This window comes from Cherax quadricarinatus, chromosome 41 (genome assembly GCF_038502225.1).
Source record: "Cherax quadricarinatus isolate ZL_2023a chromosome 41, ASM3850222v1, whole genome shotgun sequence".
NCBI classification, from domain to species: Eukaryota; Metazoa; Arthropoda; class Malacostraca; order Decapoda; family Parastacidae; genus Cherax; species Cherax quadricarinatus.
The window spans coordinates 32,882,140-32,909,547 of NC_091332.1; the positions used below are offsets into that span (position 1 = coordinate 32,882,140).

Here is a 27,408-nt window from a genome sequence, read left to right on the forward strand (position 1 = left end):
GAAAATATTGAACTTTAGTTATGTGGCTCATACAGAATCCAGGAGACACATACAAAGCTAAAAGTAATTAATGAAATCAAAAGAAATCCAAAATATTTCTTTTTATGTCCCCCCCCCCCATCAAAAAAAAATACAGCATTAATGACATTCATGTCGGGCCAAGTTAAAGAAAGATGGAACTGACACGGACTTACGCCTCCTAGATGAAATAACTAGGCAGGATTTTACAAACAGAAGGAGGGTGCTCAATCTATTTTCTTGTTTGTTTTTATCATAGTTTCTTTTTCAAGAGATTAATCAGCTGCTTTACAAACCTTGATAATTTAATGGCAGATGTTAGTTTGATTGCCTCTTTGAGGGTCTGTCTTATAATGAAGGTTGATGGAGTGCGGTTACTGTCTGCTAGGAGACTGCTGGTTATGATTCTCTTGACGAGAGTCGAAGATAGCTGGATTTATGTTGTCGAATATAACCAGTGTTTGGTTGAGTCTAAATTCTTCATTGCATACCCGACATATTTCAAGCTCTCCGGTTTTCTTTTAACTCCCTTGGCTTGTAGGAACCTGGCTTCTCGACCCATCATGTGACACTGCAAGTTACAAGATGTTTCCGTGCAAGCTGGACAAATATAAGATATTCTGTTTAGGGAAAGTACCATGGAGGAAGTCTGGGAAAAGCAATAGGTGGGATTGAGCAAGAACCAGAGGCGTGAAGGGTGGTGGCCGTGGTGGTGAGCAACAGTTTTCCTAACAAGGGTCATGAACGATGAACCAAAACACAAATCATCCCCACTCAGCGAGAAAGAAGAGATGGTAGTGACGTAAGCTCTAACAATAATCGACAATTCAACAAAAGGTGTCCTTCATTGACTTTCGCGCCACCACACGCCAGCAAACACGCTTAATAATTACGACTGTTGCAACGCATTGTATTTGTTAACGTGATATATATATATATATATATATATATATATATATATATATATATATATATATATATATATATATATATATATATATATATATATATATATATATATATATATATAATTTCCTCACAAACAGGACACAAAGAGTAGTAGTCAACAGAGTATAAAGTCTGAGGCGGCTACGGTGAAAAGCTCTGTTCCACAAGGCACAGTACTCGCTCCCATCTTGTTTCTCATCCTCATATCTGACATAGACAAGGATGTCAGCCACAGCACCGTGTCTTCCTTTGCAGATGACACCCGAATCTGCATGACAGTGTCTTCCATTGCAGACACTGCAAGGCTCCAGGAGGACATGAACCAAATCTTTCAATGGACTGCAGAAAACAATATGAAGTTCAACGATGAGAAATTTCGATTACTCAGATATGGTAAACAAGAGAGAATTAAAACTTCATCAGAGTATAAAACAAATTCTGGCCACAAAATAGAGCGAAAAACCAAAGTCGAAGACCTGGGAGTGATCATGTCGGAGGATCTCACCTTCAAGGTCTATAACATTGTATCAATCGCATCTGCTAGAAAAATGACAGGATGGATAACGAGAACCTTCAAAACTAGGGATGCAAAGCCCATGATGACACTCTTCAGGTCGCTTTTTCTATCTAGGCTGGAATATTGCTGCACACTAACAGCACTTTCAATGCAGGTGAAATTGTTGACCTAGAAAATATACCGAGAACCTTCACGGCGCGCATAACGTAGATAAAACACCTCAATTACTGGGAGCGCTTGATGTTCCTGAATCTGTATTCCCTGGAACGCAGGCGGGAGAGATACATGATTATATACACCTGGAAATTCCTAGAGGGACTAGTACCGAACTTGCACACGAAAATCACTCACAACGATAGCAAAAGACTTGGCAGACGATGCAACATCCCCCCAATGAAAAGCAGGGGTGTCACTAGCACGTTAAGAGACACTACAATAAGTGTCAGGGGCCCGAGACTGTTCAACTGCCTCCCAGCATTCATAAGAGGGATTACCAATAGACCCCTGGCAGTCTTCAAGCTGGCATTGGACAAGCACCCAAAGTAGGTACCTGACCAGCCGGGCTGTGGCTCGTACGCTGGTTTGCGTGCAGCCAGCAGTAACAGCCTGGTTGATCAGGCTCTGATCCACCAGGAGGCCTGGTCACAGACCGGACCGCGGGGGCGTTGACCACCGGAACTTTCTCCAGGTAAACTCCCGGTAAACTCCAGTATCACACAGGGAAAATTAAATGAGAAATATGATGCAAGGGAGACTTGTTTGCTTTATGCTCAGGAAGAAAGATGACTGCAACATTCCTTTCACTAATTATGAACTTGATGCAGTACTAAGGGAAACTCCACTTCGCCTGGTGAGGATGGTATTACTTACAACATACTCAGATTGCTGTGTCGAGTACCAGGTAATCCATCACTTGAATTATGTAACGTGAGCTATGTAACTGGGGAGCTCCATCAATCTTGGACCAACAGCCTCATCATTCCAATTCCTAAGCCCAATCAACAAAATGCATTTCGCCCAATATCTCTTACTAGCTGCTTATGTAAAACTTTCGAGAGGATGATTCTTAATCGTCTCATGTACAGAATCAAAAAAAAAAAAAAAACGACAAGTCGGTTTTTCAAACCATTCATCACAACTGTCAGACACTGCAGCATCATGGGATCTTGTTACAAAGAATTCTTCAACACTTGTTCAACCTTTGGACGAAGACCTACTTCGACTAGTGGATGGTACCACTATGACCCCGCCTCCGCCTGCTTCACCTCACCTCACTACAGTATATAAGCCACGTCTACGGCCCTATGCTGTACATTCTACAAGATTGATGGACTGAACACATCGACTCCAGGCAGAGGGACTGATTACCTCATACTCCTCCTCTCCTTACGCCTTCCTCTTTGTATTGGACTGATGAAGCCACTGCGTGGCGAAACGTTTCCTGAATAAAGATTCCCATATGCTGCATAAGTATCTCAATCTTCAATGTTAAAATTGTGAAAATGATCTATCTTGCTTATATTAGATCAATGGTTGATTATGCTGCACCACTACTTGCTCTTGTGTCTGACTGGAAGCTTGGAGGGCTGGAAAAACTGCAGAACGAAGCAATGAGGATCATTTTAGGATGCCCTCGTACTGCCAAACTTTTAAATATGCAAAAAGAACTTGATATACCAAGCATCAGAGATCGTGTTACTGAAAGAAATATCCTAATTGGGGTTAATATGCTCAGGCAAGCCCATTCACACCCTTGCAAAGAAGCCCTCCAAACTTTCCTCAGCACTGGTGAATACCCCTCCAGATGGATTGAAAACACTGGAACCGACCTCCGCATGAATCAGATACATGATCTATGTCAAATAAGGCAACAGCGGCACTTCTCCGCTCCATGGGATATTACTCCATTCCAAACTACTATTCCTCCATTTTCCCCCAAACTACTCCTTAAATCACAGCCAAAGCTTCGCCTTGAAGCCAAACATGATGCTTTAAGCTGTAATGATAAGTTAGTCACACAGCACACTGTGTTGATGGTTGTGTTCACCAATCCACTGGTGCAGCTGGTAGTGCTGCTGTTGTCGTACAGAGTGATGACTCTCTTAAAGAAATTGGAGCACCCATCAGTAATTGGGCCTCTACTCTTCAGACAGAACAGTTTGCCATACTCCTTGCACTGAAATGCATCCATGTATCTAAGATCGACACTTTAACTGTAACCGAATCTCTGTCATCCATAAATGTTCTCAACTCATTAAGTATAAATTGTGGCATGCTCGTGTCAGAAGCCAGACACAGGTATGGTAAGATTGTGGACAGTGGAGTCAGAGTGCACATGCTGTGGATTCCATCTCACATTGGTCTTCGTATGCATGATAGAACTGATAAATTGACTAAGCTGTATGCTTTCCAAGAAGGGGTAGATTACAATCTTGGGATGTCAGATGTTGCAGATGTATGGTATAGGAGGTAGGTTACTGAAAGCACTGAAGAGTTTTTATGAGGATAGTGAGGCTCAAGTTAGAGTGTGTAGGAAAGAGGGAGATTATTTCCCAGTAAAAGTAGGCCTTAGACAAGGACGTGTGATGTCACCGTGGTTGTTCAATATATTTATAGATGGGGTTTTAAGAGAAGTAATTGCGAGGGTCTTGGCAAGAGGTGTGGAGTTAAAAGATAAAGAATCACACATAAAGGGGGAGTTGTCACAGTTGCTCTTTGCTGATGACACTGTGCTCTTGGGTGATTCTGAAGAGAAGTTGCAGAGGTTGGTGGATGAATTTGGTAGGGTATGTAAAAGAAGAAAATTGAAAGTGAATACAGGAAAGAGTAAGGTTATGAGGATAGCAAAAAGATTAGGTGATGAAAGATTGGATATCAGATTGGAGGGAGAGAGTATGGAGGAGGTGAATGTATTTAGATATTTGGGAGTGGACGTGTCAGCGGATGGGTCTATGAAAGATGAGGTGAGTCTTAGAATTGATGAGGGGAAAAGGGTGAGCGGTGCACTTAGGAGTCTGTGAAGACAAAGAACTTTGTCCTTGGAAGCAAAGAGGGGTATGTATGAGAGTATAGTTTTACCAACGCTCCTGTATGGGTGTGAACCATGGGTGATGAATGTTGCAGCGAGGAGAAGGCTGGAGGCAGTGGAGATGTCATGTCTGAGGGCAATGTGTGGTGTGAATATAATGCAGAGAATTCGTAGTTTGGAAGTTAGGAGGAGGTGCAGGATTACCAAAACTGTTGTCCAGAGGGCTGAGGAAGATTTGTTGAGGTGGTTCGGACATGTAGAGAGAATGGAGCGAAACAGAATGACTTCAAGAGTGTATCAGTCTGTAGTGGAAGGAAGGCGGGGTAGAGGTCGGCCGAAGAAAGGTTGGAGGGAGGGGGTAAAGGAGGTTTTGTGTGCGAGGGGCTTGGACTTCCAGTGGGCATGCGTGAGCGTGTGTGATAGGAATGAATGGAGACAAATGGTTTTTAATACTTAACGTGCTGTTGGAGTGTGAGCAAAGTAACATTTATGAAGGGAGTCATGGAAACCGGCAGGCCGGACTTGAGTCCTGGAGATGGGAAGTACAGTGCCTGCACTCTGAAGGAGGGGTGTTAATGTTGCAGTTTAAAAACTGTAGTGTAAAGCACCCTTCTGGCAAGACAGTGATGGAGTGAATGATGGCGAAAGTTTTTCTTTTTCGGGCCACCCTGCCTTGGTGGGAATCGGCCAGTGTGTAAAAAAAAAAAAATACTAAAAGAACTTCACCTGAATTTTATTGACATACGACTTAGGGAGACTGACACCAGTCAGTCCATCTATCATCATTCTATTATGCAGGAGGAGCCATATCTCTATACCTCGAATTTACCTGGAGAGAGTTCCGGGGGTCAACGCCCCCGCGGCCCGGTCTGTGACCAGGCCTCCTGGTGGATCAGAGCCTGATCAACCAGGCTGTTACTGCTGGCTGCACGCAAACCAACGTACGAGCCACAGCCCGGCTGGTCAGAACCGACTTTAGGTGCTTGTCCAGTGCCAGTTTGAAGACTGCCAGGGGTCTGTTGGTAATCCCCCTTATGTATGCTGGGAGGCAGTTGAACAGTCTCGGACCCCTGACACTTATTGTATGGTCTCTTAGTGTGCTAGTGACACCCCTGCTTTTCATTGGGGGGATGTTGCATCGTCTGCCAAGTCTTTTGCTTTCGTAGTGAGTGATTTTCGTGTGCAAGTTCGGTACTAGTCCCTCTAGGATTTTCCAGGTGTATATAATCATGTATCTCTCCCGCCTGCGTTCCAGCGAATACAGGTTTAGGAACCTCAAGGGCCAGATATACCGTGCCTCCAGATATTGTAATTCTGTTTCCTAGGATTTACTGTAGCTGCGTTTGCTGGTGGTTCATTTATTTTTCCTGTTTCCTCCCTATCTTTCACCCCGTATGGACATCAGTGCTTCCACCAGGTTTTGCTGGTAGTGTGTCGATTCTATTTCCTGAGGCATCACCCCCTTTTGGTCCATCTCTAGCTGTATTTCTATTCTGAACCACTGTGGACTAAATAACATCATCTTCACTGTCCTCCAGGACAACACTAGTAACCTCACGAGCACTGTCTTTCAGGACATCACTAGAACCCTCTGGAGCACTGTTCTCCAGGACTACACTAGCATCCTCAGCATTGTCCTCCAGGACAACACTAGCACCCTCAGGAGCAATGTCCAAGACAGGCCCGTCCCTACCACCCATCGCATTTTCTCATCTGAGCATAAAACAAATCAGCGTCTCCCTTGCATCATATTTGTCATTTAATTTCGCCTGTGTGATATTGGGAAGATTGTCACAGCTAGATGTGGCACCCCAAGCACTGACTAACTCATTCGCCCTATGCAAGGGATGAGGGTGCGCGATCTGCCCTGTTCTGTTACCCTTAATTCTATTTATGTCCCTGCATGCCCGGCTAAGTGGGGTGTGAGCATTGAGACCATTGACAAATTGTTCCCAGTCTGTTTGCCGCAGTTCTGTCATACGCTCTCTGGCAGCAGCAAGGGCAGTTTGGAAGAGGCTCAGCATTTCAGTTGTACAATGTTTTTATAGGCTAGGTCTAGTCTGCGAGCAGTGCGTTTTAGTGTTCCAAGTTTAGGATCATTATAAATAAGTATGTTTTTTATAAGACTTATGATTATTATGGAAGTTAGTTGGGTTTACAGGACCAGGAGGTTTCAGAGGCGGTTCTAAGTAGTTCTGAATACTGCTCACAAGGTCATTGTTAAAAGTCTCAACAGAGGAACACTCATAGGAATGATACCAGTCAGTCACATGTGCGACAAAGCCATCATGTTGATCAGGGGAAACATTAAAAAGTTACCGTTTGAATATCCCACCAGGAAGGTTAGTATTACCAGTATCTATTGAGGTTAGTCTTGGGAAATGATCAGACGCTATATCTGTTACAATGGAAGACTCACAGCTGGCAGAAGTAATGTTGGAGGAAAGACACAGATCAAGGTCGCCTCCATAGATATGTGTAAGTTCAAAGTCACCTACAATTTGAACATTATCATGACTGTTTAAGAGTGACAACAGTTGATTACCATTACGATTACCAAACTGTGAGTTTCCAATGCTTTTGTGTCTTGCATTATAATCACCAATAATAAGAGTAGGTTCAGAGAGCACAAGCACAGTGTCTACCTACTGAGGCTCGCAGGACCTTATGTCTAGCCCTTATACAGTGTCATATGGACTACGCTTGCTCTTTATGGTACTCTGCCTTGACAAAAAAATAAAAATAAAGATGGACTGCAAATCACCCAGAACAAAATTGTAAGATTCATCCTGGGCCTGAGTCTAAGAGAACATGTAGGCCAGGATGAATTGCAACAATTGAATATGCTGAATGTTGAAGACAGAGTAAAGCAACTGAAGTTAAATCTAGTTGATAAAATTGCTCACAAACAGTGTCCAGAATATATTGCTGTCAATTTTGTCAAGGTTGGGAACCAAAGCAATCATAGTACTAGGGGGAGAGAGCACAACTTTGTAGTAGCCACAGTCAGTGGCCAGGCGTCAAACACCCTTTATTGTACAACATTAAAGGAATCAAATCAAATCAAAGTTAATTTATCTATAAGGATTACAATGCGGGGTTTACAGATTTTGGTTATTGTGTGGTTTACATGTAATGAAATACTAATTACAGAGGGGGCCACTAGAACACCTAGCATGGCTAGGCATTTCGGGTCAAAGCCAGTCATAGCATGAACCAGTTCAAGAAGACAGCCAAAAGGTATGTGGAAATTATTTAATTTCCGAAGCTATAGTGCCTAATAAGTGTTTAATGTGTTGATTTGGGTCAAAATGTATTTGCATTTTTAATGGAACCAGCTGGGTTCCCGCTGCGCCTGCGCAGATGTGCGGAGGGGTGGGGGGTCGAGCTGGGGCAGGGTGGCGGGAGTGTTTTGAATGGGTGAGGAGGCTGAGAAAACCGGGAATGAGGAAACTGGCGTTCACGGCGGCCTAAGGACCAATATAAGCCTCAATTCATAATAGGAAGTGTCGTGACTGTCCCTAGTGAAGAGTGAGGGAACGTGATTTACGGGATCACTGTAAAAAGGTGGTAAAATTAGTGAATAATGTTCGACCGGGTGTGACTGGTGCACGGCCATGGTGTGTGTCCAGGGGAAATACCCGTGTGTTAATCCTCGCTCATCGGCCTCAGATCTTAATGGAGTGACCTCTAATGTGTATAATAGTTATGAGACGTTAAATTGTCTTGTGAATGGTAATGTAATCAGTGATAATAACATTGAGTTAAGAGAATGCGGGATGTGAAATAGATCGCCCTGCTCCGAGTGAACGCGTGACTCTCGTACCGAGAATAGCGAAGCTTTATGGAATCACGACTTCTAAACCGGGACAAACCGACGGATACCTCGTCCTGCTGGAATAAGAACCGTGTCGGTGTAGCAGGACATCGAAATGAGATGGTGAATGGAGGAAATAAGGAGTATCAATCACCCACAGTTAAGTAACCCTTCTAGTTATAGCAGACTGATACTGGCCAGTTAGGTATGTTGTAATTGGATAGGTTATGAGTGATCCAGCTACATCAAGTGACCACCAGAGAACATCTGGTAAGTGGTGGGATTATGTATAAATGTTTTTCCTTGATGGATGTATCCATGCGTATCCTACCCCCCCCCCCCTTCATTCAGCTAAACTAATATAATCTATACAGTCCACAATTAATTAGTAACGCCGTGCTTGAGGGTGCTACCCAATTTATACTGGTCTCGGATAGATGTGGACAAGATTGTGAGGGTCTAGGGGCCACCTGTAGTGACCAGAGGTGGTTAAGTTTTCTCACATGTCTACACGGGGTGACTACGGTAAACAATATGGTTGTCTCCCAATGAGATTACTTGTATGTATATAATGTTGAGGTACATACAGATAAGCACCCTATAAAATTTTCCACATCTGCCCGCTGGTCCTTCCTGAACCGGATGCAATCAGTAAAAAATTAATTGAATTAATTACTTAATAATTAAGTGACTGATTGAAGGAAGTGGGTATAGGGTACACAAATTTAATCGGTCGTGTGGTGGAGGATAATTAGCCCAATTAATTACTAGCACATGGGTGGCTAGGATTTATACAAGAGTAAAGTGCAAGAATTACTCTCACAAGGTGTCTACTTAAGTTGTATAATTGGTGATTATTAATTCCCTAACCATGGCTGGGTCTGAGGAAGTTAGTGCGGCTGGCAAGTCCATGGATGCCAAAGCAAAGAAAGCATCACTACAAGCTCGGAAGGGTCATGTTACTAAATCATACAACAAGTGTATGGAGTTAATGAGACAAGAAACGGTAAACCCTGATGAATTAAAGCTACACCTAGATGCCTTAGGAAATAGACATGAGTCATATAGATTGTGGTTTAAAGACTGTGAAAGAGAGCTGCTAGAGAATTGTGCAGATGATGCTGAAAGGGAGCGGCTGCTGGATCAATATTATGAAGTGGAGGACAACATTGTGTCCTGCAAAACTAAGGCTTTGGAGAAGGTAAAGGGTGTAAACAATGTTGTTGGTCAACCTAGTATGGAAAGTCAGAGGCGTCTACCAAAACTCCCAGAATTATGCATGCCTGTGTTTAATCCGGGAGAACACTGGGAGGAGTTTTGGTCTATCTTTAAAGCAGTCGTACATGATAGGAGTGATCTTGCAAGTGTTACCAAATTATGCTATTTAAAGGGACAAGTAAGGGGTGATGCGCATGTTCTCATACAAGCATTCCCAAATGTAGATGACTCCTATAGTGAGGCAGTTGACTTGTTGGAGGTCACTTACGGTAACTTGGAGCAAAGTAGGCTGGATCTAGTAGCTAATTTGGCTAGTTTGAAGACTCCAGATCACAACCGCAACAGCTTACAGCAATTTAGGATCAAACTAGAAAGCACTCTTAAGACCTTGAGTAATAAATATGATCTGGAGGGAGCAGAGTGGTTGTTGAGTGCCTTGATTCAGAATAAATTAAACCACAAGACAGTAGAGTGGTTATCTAACAGATATCACAAGGGTTACTTCGGGTTGGAAGAAATAAGAGTGGGACTGCAAGAGCTAATTGTCCAACTGCAGACCAGCCAACCCATTACCTCTAGGAATACCACGTCTACAGACCCCAGTGCACCTGTCAAGTTCCACAAAGGGAAACCTTATCCTAATATCAATAATCCTAAGTCACCTACTAAACGGGGTTACGTAGGCACGTATCAAGTGACAGGGGCCAGTAATAGTGGTTCTCCACATCCAAGCAAGAGGAGGAAGTACCACAATAAGGGTAGCCCAGTTGATAAGAGGTCAGGCAAAGAAAGGAGAGAGTGTATCTTCTGCAACGGTACTCATTTCTCTAAGAACTGTAATGCCTATAATTCATGGGATGTTAAAGTGGAAAGATTGGAAGAGCTTGCTAGATGTATCAGGTGTCTAGGAAATCATAATGTAAGGGATTGCCGTGCTAACTTGCACTATTGTTATCAGTGTAACAAGGGAAGACACCACATAGCTATGTGTAAGGGCGGATCTAATCGTAATGATGGTAACAATAGTACTGATAGTGATAATAACCCGGACACAACAGTAGCCAACGTAAAGATTGCAGCTAACGTCGGTAATGATGGCCTAGCTGAGGTAGCTTTGCCTGTGTTGGATGTGGTGATTAATGATAAACGGAGTAAATCCAAAACTGTAACATCATTACTGGATCAGGGATCACAACGTACCTTCATAAAACGTAACTGCCTTAATGGGATGAAGGTACAAATGGGAGATCCTGCTATACTCAAGCTATCTGGCTTTCTCTCGAATAAGAAGGCCCAGTCATACGACACCTTGCCACATTCACTCCTTTCCTTGCAGAGTCGAGTTAACATGCAGTATCATGGTGTCAAAGTATATGCAGGCGATTTTTCCATAAACATTTTTAATCTCTATGCCCCAGCGAACCAGCTTCGACCTGATGCTTTACCAGATCGCATCAATAGTGACCCTACCATCATTCTTGGAGATTTTAATGCCAGACATAAGAATATTGGTGGGTCTATAACAAACACCAATGGAACTAAACTAGTGAGATTGCTAAATGAGCATGATAATGTTCGAATTGTGGGCACTACTGAGCCTACTCACATATATGGTGGCATACTAGATCTGTGTCTTGGATTTAATACATCATATACGATGCATGACTCTGTCATAGTTGATGATCTTCTATCTGATCACTTCCCAAGACTAACAACTGTCAATCTTGATCACATCTCCAGCAATCAAGGAGCTAAATACAGAAGGAGGAAACTTATTCTCAAACCAGAACACAGAGACAACTTTATTAACCACTTGGATCAATGGTATAAGAATTACGAGCCCATTGGCACACAAAAATTTAATGATGATTTAATTACCACTATTGAGAGTATTCTCACAGATCAAGTGGGCAGGAATAGGAAACAAAAACCCTCCACTATAAATAACAATAAAAACCAATGTAAATACTATAATGATCCACAGCTGCTCAATCTAACACATGCAGCTAGGAGGATTGGTAAAGCATACCGTGAATGTAGAACCCCAGACCTGCTCAGAACGTTCCAAGCTGCACTAACAAATGCAAGGAATAGAAAGGAAGAACTTAGGCAACAGGAATGGGAACAGTTTGTTAGTGGATTAAATAGGTCCACCCCTTTGAGTTTGGCTTGGAAAGGTATAAATAAAATAACCAGGAAAAAGACTGGCAATGTTGCTCATCCCTTTCCTCTTGAAAAAGCAAATGACCTCATAAATGACTGGTCCAAAACATCCAGGCATGAAAGCCTTCCGTCTCATATTAGAAAAAAATTAGAGAGTACTTCTGAAGAAATGTTGAAACTGATTAATTTTATGAGCCAAAATATTGATGAGAGTGATTGCCTCTTTACCGAGTATGAATTAGATAATGCATTAACCAAAGGTCGATCAACTGCTCCTGGAGAGGATGGTATAACCTATGATATTCTCAGAACTCTAAGGCACGTGCCTGATAACCCTTTGTTGGCACTGTATAATCTCAGTTACATTGAGGGCGTTCTTCCTACTTCCTGGACCAATAGTCTCATTGTGCCTATCCCTAAGCCCCAACAGCCTGATACATTTAGGCCGATCTCCTTAACTAGTTGTCTTTGTAAAACTTTTGAAAGAATGATGCTTAACAGACTGTACTACAGAATCAGAGATCAACTTTCCCCCTACCTCTATGGGTTCATGAAAGGTAAAAGTGTGCAGAACTGTATTTCCACCTTTCTCACTGCACACACCTCTACTAGTTTTACCACTTTTCTTGATCTAAAATCTGCATTTGATATTGCGAACAGAACCGTTATACTACATGAACTAGCCAAAATGAATATTGGTGGTAGCTTACTCTGCTGGATAATAGGATACCTGTCAAATAGAGTATCCTCTGTCCTTTACCAAGGCTTCGGAAGTGATTCTAAAGAAATGTCTTTAGGTACACCGCAGGGAGGAGTTCTTAGTCCCATGCTATTTAATATTCTGATTAATGCTCTCCTAAATGCTCTACCTGCCTCACCTAAACATATAGCTATAAGCTATGCTGATGATATCATGATCCATACAACAGGGCATAAGAAGATGAATACCATTCTTAATGAAGTTCAAGCAATTTGTAATCGACTAGGCCTCATAATATCTTCCTCTAAAACTAAGATATTAACAAGCAAACGACATCCCCCACCCATCTATTTGCAGGGTGAAATCATTAGCTACGTTAAAACTTACAGATATCTTGGTGTAGATGTACCCTTTAACAAATCCACTATACCACAACTAAACAAGAAATGTAAAGCTAGGCTAAATGCTCTCAAAGCTGTTGCTGGCTACAATCCCAACTATGGTGCAAATGTGAGAATCGTGAGAATGATGTACATAGCCTATGTTAGGTCCTTAATTGATTATGCTGCTCCCATGTTGATATTAGCTAGAGAAAGTTCTCTCCGACCCTTGGAGTTAATGCAAAATGAAGCTCTTAGGATTATTCTTGGCTGTCCCAGATCTACAAAAGTTCTTAACATGAGGAAGGAGCTTGGTATTTCTAGTATCAGTGATAGGATTGTTGAAATTAACACTGTACTCGGTATTAGAATGTTGAGAAACGAACCAGACACTGTCACAGTGAATCTTACCAAGTGTCTAGAGGTAAATACACACAGATCTAAATGGATTGTGAAAACGTGCAATTGCATTAAGTTTTATAACCTGCATGAACTGTATCACTGTAGGCAACAAGAGCATTTCACCCCTCCATGGAAGATGTGTTCATTTAATATCACATACCTACAACTCCCTCCCAAGAAGCTCATTGCTAGTAATCCCTTCCTTAAATCTCTTGTTAGAGCAACTGCTCAAGAAGAAATTTCTCACCTAGCTGGTAGTAACAAGTTATCACAAGTTATATACACTGATGGATCTAAACAGGAGTCTTCTGGCAGGGCTGCATCTGCTCTTGTTGCCACCTCCCTAGTTAAGAACGATAATAAATTTGTTGAGTTAGGCATAAAAATTAACAACTGGGCGTCTACACTGCAAACTGAATTGTTTGCAATCCTAATGGCGCTAAAGCTAACCTATGACACTGAGCTTGACTCTATCATCATTACTGATTCTATGTCATCATTGAAGGCTCTTGGCTCATATAATGACTCCAACAACGTGCTCATTGGGGAAGCCAGGTATAGATACTCAAAAATTAGGGACAAAGGAATTAATGTACAATTGCTATGGATCCCATCACACATTGGATTACTCCTTCATGATAAAGTTGATATGTTAGCCAAGAAGAGTATCGAGAAGGAGAATGTAGAATATAACTTTGGTATAACTGTGTCTAGCATTAGGAATAATATTAGGAGAGAAGTAAATAATGAAAATGATTGTTATAGGAATGCAGTTAGAAGCCTGAGTACATCTATAACCCACTATGATAACATGAACGTAGATAAGTATGTTTATGGAGCAACTTGCAATGTGAACAGACTGACTGATGTTGTAGTGGCCAGGCTTAGGCTTGGTTACAAGTACTTCTGGCAGTTTGGGAGACACACAGATGATGATCAAACTAAATGTAAATTATGTGATCAGGCATATGGTCACTCTCTTGAACACTATGTGCTTAATTGTCCACTTATTGAGGAATACAGAGACAGACAGTATAATAACCTATGTGACATGTCAAGATATCTTATTAATGAAAATAAGATACCAGATATACTAAGCAAATTTCCTAAATTTGCTTGTAACAGATAAGTGAACTATAGATATGTAGATATAAATCCATATGTATTCCTGTTAACCCTTTGGGGCCTAGTTCCTAGGCCTTTTGTGTATCCACATGCTCTCGCGCTACCGTCCACAGGATGGATATGGGGTGCACAATAAACTAGCCACTTCGGTGGCAAAATCTAATCTAAGTCATACGACACTGTTTATGTAACTGTCAGGCTGGGCAATGAGAGAAAACGTATTAATGCCGTAATTGTGGATAGGCTCCCAGAGAAAATATCTACAATAGGGCTTGGTAACGCTACTGAAAGGCTTTCAAGTAAGGTAAATTTGGCACCTTCTGGTATAAATAATGATTCTGTGGGGCCAATAGATATTTTGATAGGTAGTGACCATTATGCCACCTTTGTAAAGGGTATGACAAAGAAATGCGGAGTCACCCTTCTAAGGACCGCAGGAGGTCACGTGATGTATGGCAGGCTTCCTCGTACTGATAATGAATGACTGGAGGAAGCCATAAATACAGTTACGGTGTGTCTTACTCATGAAGTATCACCCCAGTATAAATATACTTCAATAGAGGATGAAGTTGAACCTGTGTATAAATTATGGGAATTGGACAGCATAGGGATCAATGTAAATGAAGAAAGTCCAGATGATTCCTTTACTCAAGAACAATACCAGAAGGATGTTAAATTTGAATCTGGACAATACTGGGTGAGATTTCCGTGGAAGCTGAACCATCCAGACCTACCAACTAATTACCGGATGGCGTATGGACAATTAAAGGCTCAGCTCCACGAACTGAGCAAGACACCAGAACTGTTGACTGCTTACGATGATATAATTAATGAGCAGTTAAATAATAAATTCATAGAGGAGGTACCTCCCGAGCGAGCCTAGATTTATGGTCACTATTTGCCACACCACGGAGTGAAGAAGGATTCTAAGACCACTCCTCTGAGGATTGTGTTTAATTGTAGTGCCAGGAGTAATAAAAGTGTACCTAGTTTGAATGACTGTTTGATGACAGGTCCGTCGTTGACGGAAAAACTGGGAGACATATTATTAAACTTCAGGGTTAAGAATTATGCCTTTACGGCGGACATAAGTAAAACTTTCCTGAGAGTGGGTCTGCAGGAGGCTGACCGGGATTGCACTAGGTTCTTATGGCCCGAGAATCCTAGTGACCCACTTAGTCCCCTGAAGACTTTTTGCTTCAGGAGTGTATTGTTTGGTGCTACCTCCAGTCCGTTCCTACTCCAGGCAACGATAAATGGTCCACTGAGTGGAGTAATGGGTAAACAATTTTATGTGGACAATTTCCTGAGGGTGACGTCTACTGAAGAGGAACTAATGAGCATATACGCAGGGGCTAATGAAATAATGCAAGGTGCAAATATGCCCCTGAGGGAATGGAACAGTAATTCGTCCAGTTTAAGGGTTCAAATAAATAAAGACAACCCTGGAGTTGAAGTGTCCAAATATAGTAATGTGCTGGGACTGACTTGGGACACAGAGGGAGACTTGTTATCGTTAAAGTCTAATAACTACAGCATGCCCAATAAATTAACCAAGAGAGTCTTACTTGCAGAAGTTTCAAAATGCTTCGATCCACTAGGCTTAGTGTCCCCACTTACCATAAGAGGAAAATTGTTGATACAAGAAGCATGGAAGCTTAAGTGTGCTTGGGATGAAACCCTACCTGAGGAATTTGTTGAAAGGTGGGAAGAACTAATAGGTGAATATGTAAAATTACCAATGTTGGAGTTCCCACGTAATGTGGCCAGTCAAGATGGAGAAAATGTACTCCACATTTTTTGCGATGCTTCGAAATTAGCATATGGAGCAGTCGCTTACCTTCAATGTAATAGTGCCATTTCTCTTGTTATGTCTAAGGCTAAGGTGGCTCCAATCAAATCACACACCTTACCTCGGGTGTCAAATTAGCCAATTATATAAGAAATAAATTGCGAGAGATAAATATCAGCGACACCGTAATTTGGTCTGATAACGAGGTATCCTTACAATGGATTCGTAATGGTAACAGTAAGATTGTGTATGTACAAAACAGAGTCGCTGAAATCAATCAAATGCAGGAGAAATATAACAGTTTGGGTCAGCATATGTTAACCTTTAATCACATTCCTGGTGACGAGAATCCAGCTGACTTCTTGTCTCGAGGCTTGACTTATGAAAAATTCGTGAGTGCTTTATCGTGGTTTAAAGGGCCAAGTTGGCTGGTGGACAAAATTAACTGGCCGGTGCAAAAGGCACATATTGCTCCTGTCGAAATTACGGTGAGCACCGCTCCAGTCAGTAGTCCCTCCTTAGCCATTGATATGAATAGGTATTCTTCCTTACCTAAGCTGATTAGTGTGACAAGGTTAGTGTTTAAATTTATAAGTAAGATGAATATCTCACATTATTTTCCCCATCCCCTGAAATACTGGCTACAGAGGGTACAAGAAGAAACCTACAGGGATGAGATTAAATTCATGATGGACGGAAAAATTGTGAAAGGCTCAATAATAGAAAAGCTGGGGCTGTATTTAGAGGATGATGTAATTAGGTGCAGAGGCAGGTTACAAAATGCTGAATTGGGGGAATATGCTAAGCACCCTATCTTGCTGCCCAAAACTCATCACCTGACAACCTTGATTGTCTTTAATGCCCATAATAACGTGATGCACGGTGGGGTACAGGATACCTTAAACTGTATTCGGGAAACCTTCTGGATTCCACAAGGACGGCAAAGTGTAAAAAGGGTTATCAAGTCGTGTGTAATATGTCGCCGGGTGGATGCCAGAACCTACATGTACCCAGGTCCTCCACAATTGCCCAAGGAATGCGTGCAGTTGGTAAAACCATTTGATGTGACCGGAGTGGACTATAGTGGGCCAATCATTTTAACAGGTACTTCAGATGGTGTTCCCTTGAAGATGTATGTATGTCTATTTACTTGTACAGCTACTAGGGCTGTTCATCTAGAAGTGGCTCAGGACTTGTCTGCAGAACAGTTCATACAGCTGTTCAGGAAATTTGCAGCTAGACGATCCTGTCCAAGATTGATGATCTCAGATAATGCCACCAATTTTGTAGCGGGTGCTCAACACTTGATGGAATTAAATAAGAGTGATGATGTACAGTCTTTGTTGACCCAGCGAGGGTGTGTCTGGAAATTTATTACTCCCAGAGCCCCTTGGCATGGAGGACTGTACGAAAGAATGATAGGTACAGTGAAAAGATGTCTTCGTAAGGTGCTACACAGGAAGAGAATTAATTTGGAGGAATTCCGTGCAGTGTTGGTGGAGGCAGAGAATTGGGTGAACAATCGCCCTCTGTCATACATGAGCGACACTCCTGACGCGGAGATACTGACTCCCTCTCACCTAATATGTGGACAAAGGTTAGAAGCTGCACCTATCTATAGAGATAATCCCGAGGGAAGTGATGAGGATTACAATAACGTGACCGTGTTGAGTGATAAGTTCAAGATGTTAAATAAGGTAATTATTCATTGGTCTGATGTGTGGCGTAAAGAATATCTTCTTACACTACGTGAACACTTTTATGGTGCGCCAGAGGCAGTAAACCGACAGAACATTCAACCAGGTGACATTGTGTTAATTGATACTGAACAACATCGAACATTGTGGCCTCTGGGCAAGGTAGTTACATTATACCCAGATGCACAAGGTGTTGTCAGAAACGTCAAAGTGTTGTGTCGTGGTCAGGAAAGTTTGCGTACCATTAATAAATTAATTCTCTTAGAATTAAATGGTGTTCAATCCAGTGCAGATGGAAATCTAAGGGAAAGTGACACGAGTGATATTGAAGACACTGACAGGGTAATGCAAGAAGAAACTGTAATAAGACCCACTAGGAAAACAGCAGCGCAATCTAGAGAGGGCTGGAATCGTCTCCTGGAGGAAGACGCAATTTAAGTCGTCTAACAACGACTTCCGCCCGGCCGCAGTGTGGAAATTATTTAATTTCCGAAGCTATAGTGCCTAATAAGTGTTTAATGTGTTGATTTGGGTCAAAATGTATTTGCATTTTTAATGGAACCAGCTGGGTTCCCGCTGCGCCTGCGCAGATGTGCGGGGGGGTGGGGGCTCGAGCTGGGGCAGGGTGGCGGGAGTGTTTTGAATGGGTGAGGAGGCTGAGAAAACCGGGAATGAGGAAACTGGCGTTCACGGCGGCCTAAGGACCAATATAGGCCTCAATTCATAATAGGAAGTGTCGTGACTGTCCCTAGTGAAGAGTGAGGGAATGTGATTTACGGGATCACCGTAAAAAGGTGGTAAAATTAGTGAATAATGTTCGACCGGGTGTGACTGGTGCACGGCCATGGTGTGTGTCCAGGGGAAATACCCGTGTGTTAATCCTCGCTCATCGGCCTCAGATCTTAATGGAGTGACCTCTAATGTGTATAATAGTTATGAGACGTTAAATTGTCTTGTGAATGGTAATGTAATCAGTGATAATAACATTGAGTTAAGAGAATGCGGGATGTGAAATAGATTGCCCTGCTCCGAGTGAACGCGTGACTCTCGTACCGAGAATAGCGAAGCTTTATGGAATCACGACTTCTAAACCGGGACAAACCGACGGATACCTCGTCCTGCTGGAATAAGAACTGTGTCGGTGTAGCAGGACATCGAAATGAGATGGTGAATGGAGGAAATAAGGAGTATCAATCACCCACAGTTAAGTAACCCTTCTAGTTATAGCAGACTGATACTGGCCAGTTAGGTATGTTGTAATTGGATAGGTTATGAGTGATCCAGCTACATCAAGTGACCACCAGAGAACATCTGGTAAGTGGTGGGATTATGTACAAATGTTTTTCCTTGATGGATGTATCCATGCGTATCCTACCCCCCCCCCCTTCATTCAGCTAAACTAATATAATCTATACAGTCCACAATTAATTAGTAACGCCGTGCTTGAGGGTGCTACCCAATTTATACTGGTCTCGGATAGATGTGGACAAGATTGTGAGGGTCGAGGGGCCACCTGTAGTGACCAGAGGTGGTTAAGTTTTCTCACATGTCTACACGGGGTGACTACGGTAAACAATATGGTTGTCTCCCAATGAGATTACTTGTATGTATATAATGTTGAGGTACATACAGATAAGCACCCTATAAAATTTTCCACAAGGTACTTAATGAATGTAACGACAGAAAGGGAGGAGAATGATTTTTTTTTATTTTTTTTAGCTAACACACATTTAAATATAAATAAATCATTTTACCTTATTCCTAGTATATCTCATTAATAGTATAATAATAAGATATTATCTCATTTATAGTATAATAATAATAATAATAAGGTATTAAAAGGATCCCAGTGGAAATAAGTCATTTTGCCTAACTTTTTTGAGTTATCCTGGGTTGTCTACACATATGCTGCTATGTATGATAATCTATATAACAGTATTTGTGTATACCTGAATAATCGTAACAGTATAATTATTGTTATTATACTTGTAACAATTATTGGACGTTCACAAAAGACAGAATTTATATGAGGTTAGTTAAACATTAGTTATTATAGCTGAATTATTATTCCCAGTGTTAATACTGTTATATTGTTCGTTGAGTAAATATTTTCATTTATTGTTATTTAAGTGTAAGATGTATAATAATAATTTTGTCAATAATAAATGCATTGTTATTGTTTTGGCAGCGACAAATTTATCTTCCTGGAGGATTTATGAGTTTTTTTTATTGTTGCAGTTGAGATAATCCTGCATGATGAGTGATGAGGTGAGAAATATTGTTGTTGAGAGTGATGTGAGTTATTTATGACTTGATAAACCTAACTTTTGTGTTTTTATTGAGAGTAAATATTGACCTTCCCTCCGCTTGTATCTTTCAATATATTTCTTACAAGTTTTCTAGTCTACTACTTATTTATCATTATATACTTGTACTGTGAGTTATTATTGACTGCCTCCTAAGTGATTTAGGTTCACATAGACCTACATTTTAAATTATCTTCAAATAAAGGTAAAATCTTGTCTTATATATTTCACTAATATATTTCTTCCAGGTGTAGCTGTGTAGCAGTTATTTTATCTATTATAATCCAAATTTGTGATATATATCGCACCTAAGGACCTAGTTAGGCCCTCATAGGCCTACTTTTTTTTTTTTTTTTTAACAAAATAAATGATGTCTCTAGTTTTTATTATATTTTCTTAAAGTTGTCTGTGATTAGGCCTTATTTTACCTATTACATATATTGTTATTTTGTTGTATATATCCCACCTGACAATTAAGGCCCTTATAGGCCTATTTAGTTTTGTTTAAGATAAATATTTCATGTGTTAGGTTGTATATGTCACTAATATATTTCTTACAGTGTGTAGGTTATTTTACAATATATGGTCATATTTTGATACGTTTTTGTCTTATATAAGTAAATGTAGCAGTTATTTATGTGGAAAATTCCATCATGGTAAAGGCTCTTGATCCAAGAAATTGGAGTTATTCTCCACTTCCTTATTTTGATAGATATTAACAAAAGATGATTAAGTTAGGTAAAGTTAAGTAAGTTTTTATTCAAGTACAAGTACACATAAATAGTTGTATATATTATCCATGACAGCCCAAAAATATCAGACGGAGTGACTTACTTTTTTAACTTTATATTTTAAAGTTAAAAAACAGGTAAGTTTGTTGACTACATTAAAAGTAGTTATAATAGGAGATATACTAGGGAATGCAGATATAATATATATTTAGACTTTGCAAAAGCCTTCGACAAGTGTGACCATGGCGTAATAGCGCACAAAATGCGTGCTAAAGGAATAACAGGAAGAGTCGGTCGATGGATCTATAATTTCCTCACTAACAGAACACAGAGAGTAGTCATCAACAGAATAAAGTCCGAGGCAGCTACGGTGAAAAGCTCTGTTCCACAAGGCACAGTACTCGCTCCCATCTTGTTCCTCATCCTCATATCCAACATAGACAAGGATGTCAGCCACAGCACCGTGTCTTCCTTTGCAGATGACACCCGAATCTGCATGACAGTGTCTTCCATTGCAGACACTGCAAGGCTCCAGGCAGACATCAACCAAATCTTTCAGTGGGCTGCAGAAAACAATATGAAGTTCAACGATGAGAAATTTCAATTACTCAGATATGGTAAACACGAGGAAATTAAATCTTCATCAGAGTACAAAACAAATTCTGGCCACAAAATAGAGCGAAACACCAACGTCAAAGACCTGGGAGTGATCATGTCGGAGGATCTCACCTTCAGTATGACACTAATATTAACTCTACAGCTTGTTTATCTATCATAATTCATCTAATAAGACATAATATACAATATTAATAACATAGAAACATGACACACACTCTAGAATGAATAAAAAAATGTCATTATGTATGTCATGAGTGGTGGTGTGTTTGTTGGGTGTATAAGGGCCACTGAGAGCATAAGCTGTCCATAGCGGTGGTGAAGGCCAGCAGAGGTGGTGATGTTCTCAGTAGCCCTATATAGCTTCAACAGTATTGGAGGAGTTAAGTTCATGCTGTCCTTTTTCTATTGATTAATCGCTTAACTTACTTGCTATAATGTTAATGCTACACTTTATCGCTGGCTGGCGCTATAGCCTTTATCGACTCATGCTGCTTTAGTATCGTGCATATCGTAGAATCACTGAAGGAGGTACATTCTCCCCTCTCTCTTCTTCCTCCACTTTGGTACTTTTCTTTCTTGAATTTTATTGTTTTTCTCACCTTTACCAAAAACCTGGCACTAGGAGCTTTCATTGGGGCCATGGTGGCTTATTTAGCAGTTGCAAGCACTAAAATGAATGGAATATTACGAAATGTATCGCATGAATGCGTGGGATCGTCCTCACTCGCTGATAAACAGTGGCACACTAGCTGTGAATGGAGTGTGGGGCTGCTCAGGGCCGTGCGTATGCATCTGGGACGAACGACTATTTGCGAGTCAAACGATGATTCACGAGTCAGTATTTTGACAAAAAAAATTTACAATTTTAAAAAATTACGTCTTCTGATGCTTACAAAAAACAAGGGTCCACTGTAATAATAGTAATAATAATAATGCAAGTTTAATTTTTTTGCAGCTCATTATGGTACAAGAGGCTGGCACTTGTAGTGTCAATACTGCAGGTCATAATGGTACAAGAGGCTGACACTTATAGTGCCAATATCAGTGTTAGAAATCTGTAAGTTCTGAAAATTCTGTAATGTATATATAGTGACAGTACTAACTACAGTGTTGGAAATATAATAGCAACACTAACTACAATGCTAATAGTGGCAACACAACGGTGCCATAAGGTTAATGTGTCAGAAACACTGAAATATCTCCTAGTGTCTCCTTTCATATTCCTCAGACACTATATTACCTTCACAGTTTTAGTGCTTCTTATATTTATAATAATGGAATATTACACAAATTTTTTTTCAGTGTAATAAAATGTTCTACTTAAGCAATTTAATTAATGTAATAATAATATCATTCACTATGTCTAAAATACTTGAAAAACAATGTGTTGAAACAACACAATGTACAGTTGTTAATGTAGGAGACACATTATATCAACATTCACACTCACTAAAACAATCTTCCTCACAGTGTGTATCTACAACCAGATTTATAAGCAAAAAAACAATTCACTGTTCAGTGTGTCCAAAACAGATTTCTCAAAAACGGAATTTAGTACGACACATGAGAACTCACACTAGAGAGGAACCATATCAGTGTTCAGAATGTCTAAGAAACTTTTCAAAAAAATCACATTTAGTAAGTCACATAAGAACTCATACTGGAGAAAAACCATACCAGTGTTCAGAATGTCTAAAAAACTTTACCCAAATGTCGCATTTAGTAAGTCACATGAGAACTCATACTGGAGAGAAACCATATAAGTGTTTAGAATGTCTGAAAAACTTTTCTCAAATGTCACATTTAATAAGTCACATGAGAACTCATACTGGAGAGAAACCATATCAGTGTTCAGATTGTCTGAAAAGCTTTTCTCAAATGTCACATTTAGTAAGTCACATGAAAACTCATACTGGAGAGAAACCATATCAGTGTTCAGAATGTCTAAAAGACTTTCATCATGAATCAGGTTTGGTAAGACACATGAGAACTCATACTGGAGAGAAACCATATCATTGTTCAGAATGTTTGAAAGACTTCTCTGAAAAATCAAGTGTAGTTAAACACATGAGAACTCATACTGGAGAGAAACCACATCAGTGTCCAGAATGTCTAAAATACTTTTCCGAAAAATCAAGTTTAGTTACTCACATGAGAACTCATACTGGAGAGAAACCATATCAGTGTTCAGAATGTCTAAAAGACTTTTCCGAAAAATCAAGTTTAGTTAATCACATAAGAACTCATACTGGAGAGAGACCTTATCAGTGTTCAGAATGTTTAAAGGACTTTTCTGAAAGATCACATTTAGTAAAACACACAAAAACTCATGCTGGAGAAAAAACGGTTATATCAGTGTCCAGAATGTCTAAAAGACTGAAAAATTAAATTTAGTTAGTATATAGAATAAAGATTTTATTTCTTTGCAAAAGTTACAGTGTGTAATTACAGTTTTGGTTTGCCTACAAAGAAAGCCACTATAATGCCAGGGCATTTTGGGCAGGCTTATCCTAGCATATAATAACTACTAAAAGTCTAGACAAGATAAGAATGGTTAACATTTTAATAAATGTTTATTTTATCTTAATACTAATGTGAGGTAGTCAGGGTGGAGGTTCATATGAATAATAATCTTGAAGCTGTACATAATAAAAACATTACAATTAATGGTTCAAACAGTAATATCTCATGGATTGGCAGATATTTAACCCTTTCAGGGTTGGTGCCATACTAGTACGGCTTGCATGGCAGGGTTAGTGCTGTACTAGTACGCATAAATTCTAGCACCTTCAAATCTAGCGGGAGAAAGCTGGTAGGCCTACATATAAAAGAATGGGTCTTTGTGGTCAGTGTGCGTGGTATAAAAAAAAAATCCTGCAGCACACAGTGCATAATGAGAAAAAAAAAACTCCATCTGTGTTTTTGGTTTAAAACAGGGACTTTGCAGTGTATTTTCGTATGCTATTTATGGTTGTATTCTAGTTTTCCTGGTCTCATTTTATAGAATGGAAGACATATTATGGAAATTGAGATGATTTTGATTGGTTTCACAATGAAAAGTACCTTGAAATTGAGCTCAAAGTAGCAGAAATGTTCGATTTTTGCCAAAGTTCAAAGGTAAACAAATCATGCCATGCGTCCAATACACGTCAACTGGGAAGTGTAATATTCTTTCACAAGTGCCCTGATATTATTTATACCATTTCTACATCACTTCTACATGAATGCATTTAGTCTGCATAACATAAATCTTCTATTTTTTTTTTTTTTTTTTTTTGAGAATAAAAATTCAAGGTGGAAAGCAAAAGAAATGTAACAGAGGCCTGGGGGACATGAGTAATGAACAGAGGAAATATTATTATAGTGCCAGAAATATCTGTCTTGTTTATTCTGGACCCTATTTGGAAATTGGCATCTTTTGAAATTTGTGTGAAATTGGCAAAATTGCCAATTTCTTACCACATTATTGGATAGTAGAAATTGGTAAATGGGTAGTTTCTTGTACTCATTCGATAGAAAAAATAGAGCTCTAGTGAAATAGGTATGATTTTTGTCGACTGGTACATTGGAATTGGCCGAAAATAGGGCTCAAAGTGGGCGAAATCACCGATGCGTAAACATTGTCGAGACCGCTATTTCGCAAGAGCATAACTCCGTAAGTTTTCCATCAATTTTAATACTTTTGGTGTCATTATGATCGGGAAAAGATTCTCGATCATTTCATCAGAATTTTTTTTTTTTTTTTTTGTTTGAAAAATTTCCGACCCTGAGAACAAGTTTAGGAGAGGCCCTGCCGACCCTAAAAGGGTCAATAGACTAAAGGTCATATAATATAATATTTGGGAAAGTTGCTTCAGACTGATTAGAAGTTGGTTTAGTTAGAATTGAGAGATGAGATAATTTTTAAGCGTAGTCCTAAATTTATATTAGACACATGAGAATACATCATGTAAAGGAACCATATCATTGTTCAGAATGTCTGAAGTACTGTATTAAAAAATAACATTTAGTAAGACATATGAGAACTGATACTGGAGAGAAACTGTATCGGTGTTCAGAATGTCTAAAAGACTTTTATTTAAAATCAAGTTTAGTAAGACACATGAGAATTCATACTGGAGAAAAATATCAGTGTTCAGTGTGGTTATAAAAGTTTTCACAGTAATTTAGTTTAGTAAAACATACAAGAATTCATAAAAGGTAGAAATAATATTAGTGTTGAATGTCTAAATGTATTTTCATTTAAAGCTGATTGACTTAAGCATATCAGATTAGATTTTGCCACTGAAGTGGCTAGTTTATTGTGCACCCCATATCCATCCTGTGGACGGTAGTACAAGAAAATATGGATACACAAAAGGCCTAGGAACTTGGCCCCAAAAGGGTTAACATATGGGTTTATATCTACATAACTACAGTTCACTTGACTCACGAAATCGTAATGACACGATTGCAAACAAACCATACCACGGGCAGGGACAGAACCCGCGATCAGAGAATTTCAAAACTCCAGACCATCGCGTTAGCCACTGGACCAGCTAGCCACAATAAGATTCGTCCAACTAGGTATATTTCTACACCATAGGAAGGTTAGCATAGGCACCACTGTGACCACAAATGCAAGTTTTTACAGACGAATCTCCAGCTAGCGTGGCCATGACGAACTCTAGCTCAAGTCCCCCCAAAGCCGTTAACATGACTCACATGTCAATACGATTTCGTGAGTCATGTTAATGGCTTTGAGGGGACTTGAGCTAGAGTTCATCACGGCCACACTAGCTGGAGATTCATCTGTAAAAACTTGCATTTGTGGTCACAGTGGTGCCTATGCTAACCTTCCTATGGTGTAGAAATATACCTAGTTGGATGAATCTTGTTGTGGCTAGCTGGTCCAGTGGCTAACGCGACAGTTTGGAGTTTTGAGACTCTCTGATTGCGGGTTCTGTCCCCGCCCGTGATATGGTTTTTCTACAGTTCACTTATCTGTTACAAGCAAATTTAGGAAATTTGCTTAGTATATCTGGTATCTTATTTTCATTAATTAGATATCTTGACATGTCACATAGGTTATTATACTGTCTGTTTCTGTATTATTATTATTATTATTATTATTATTATTATTATTATTATTATTATTATTATTAAGCACATAGTGTTCAAGACAGTGACCATATGCCTGATCACATAATTTACATTTAGTTTGATCATCATCTGTGTGTCTCCCAAACTGCCAGAAGTACTTGTAACCAAGCCTAAGCCTGGCCACTTTAACATCAGTCATTCTGTTCACATTACACATTGCACATCAGAAATCTTATGATCAGAAAAATTTATAGTGTGATATAATAAGATGTGGTAAAACTACCTGAAGAAAAATTGTATATGTCTTCTATATTACCTCTACATATGAATTTTGATTCATGAAACTTTATCTTTCCTCATTAACAGTGTAGCTATATGATTCCTGTGGGTTTAGAGCTTCCCTCCCCCACATTAAAATAAACAACTATGTCAAGTGGATCTTGACTCACGAAATCGTAATGACACGATTGCAAACAAACCATACCCCGGCCGGGATTGAACCCGCGGTCATAGAGTCTCAAAACTCCAGCCCGTCGCGTTAGCCACTAGACCAGCTAGCCACAATAAGATTCGTCCAACTAGGTATATTTCTACACCATAGGAAGGTTAGCACAGGCACCACTGTGACGAATCTTATTGTGGCTAGCTGGTTTAGTGGCTAACGCGACGGGCTGGAGTTTTGAGACTCTATGACCGTGGGTTCAATCCCGGCCGGGGTATGGTTTGTTTGCAATCGTGTCATTACGATTTCGTGAGTCATGTTGATGGCAGTGAAGGGACTTGAGCTAGAGTTCGTCACGGCCATGCTAGCTGAAGATTCGTCTGTAAAAACTTGCATTTGTGGTCACAGTGGTGCCTGTGCTAAC

The 27,408-nt window shown here is 40.1% G+C and overlaps 1 protein-coding gene across 4 annotated transcripts in view; it reads left to right on the forward strand.

Annotated features, from left to right (window-relative positions):
• Nucleotides 1–27,408, forward strand: part of LOC138853837 (zinc finger protein 84-like) — a 161,267-nt gene that overhangs the window by 35,464 nt on the left and 98,395 nt on the right. Inside the window, exons 1-2 of one of the 4 annotated variants that reach the window (XM_070093145.1) lie at nucleotides 19,966–20,073; nucleotides 22,416–25,957. In XM_070093145.1, the coding sequence (XP_069949246.1) occupies nucleotides 22,772–23,848 (1,077 nt within the window). In that variant the 5' untranslated portion in view covers nucleotides 19,966–20,073; nucleotides 22,416–22,771 and the 3' untranslated portion in view covers nucleotides 23,849–25,957. Of the gene's footprint in view, nucleotides 1–19,965; nucleotides 20,074–22,415; nucleotides 25,958–27,408 lie in introns of those variants that run through there. The other 3 variants (XM_070093146.1, XR_011393058.1, XR_011393057.1) reach the window with 3 other exon arrangements.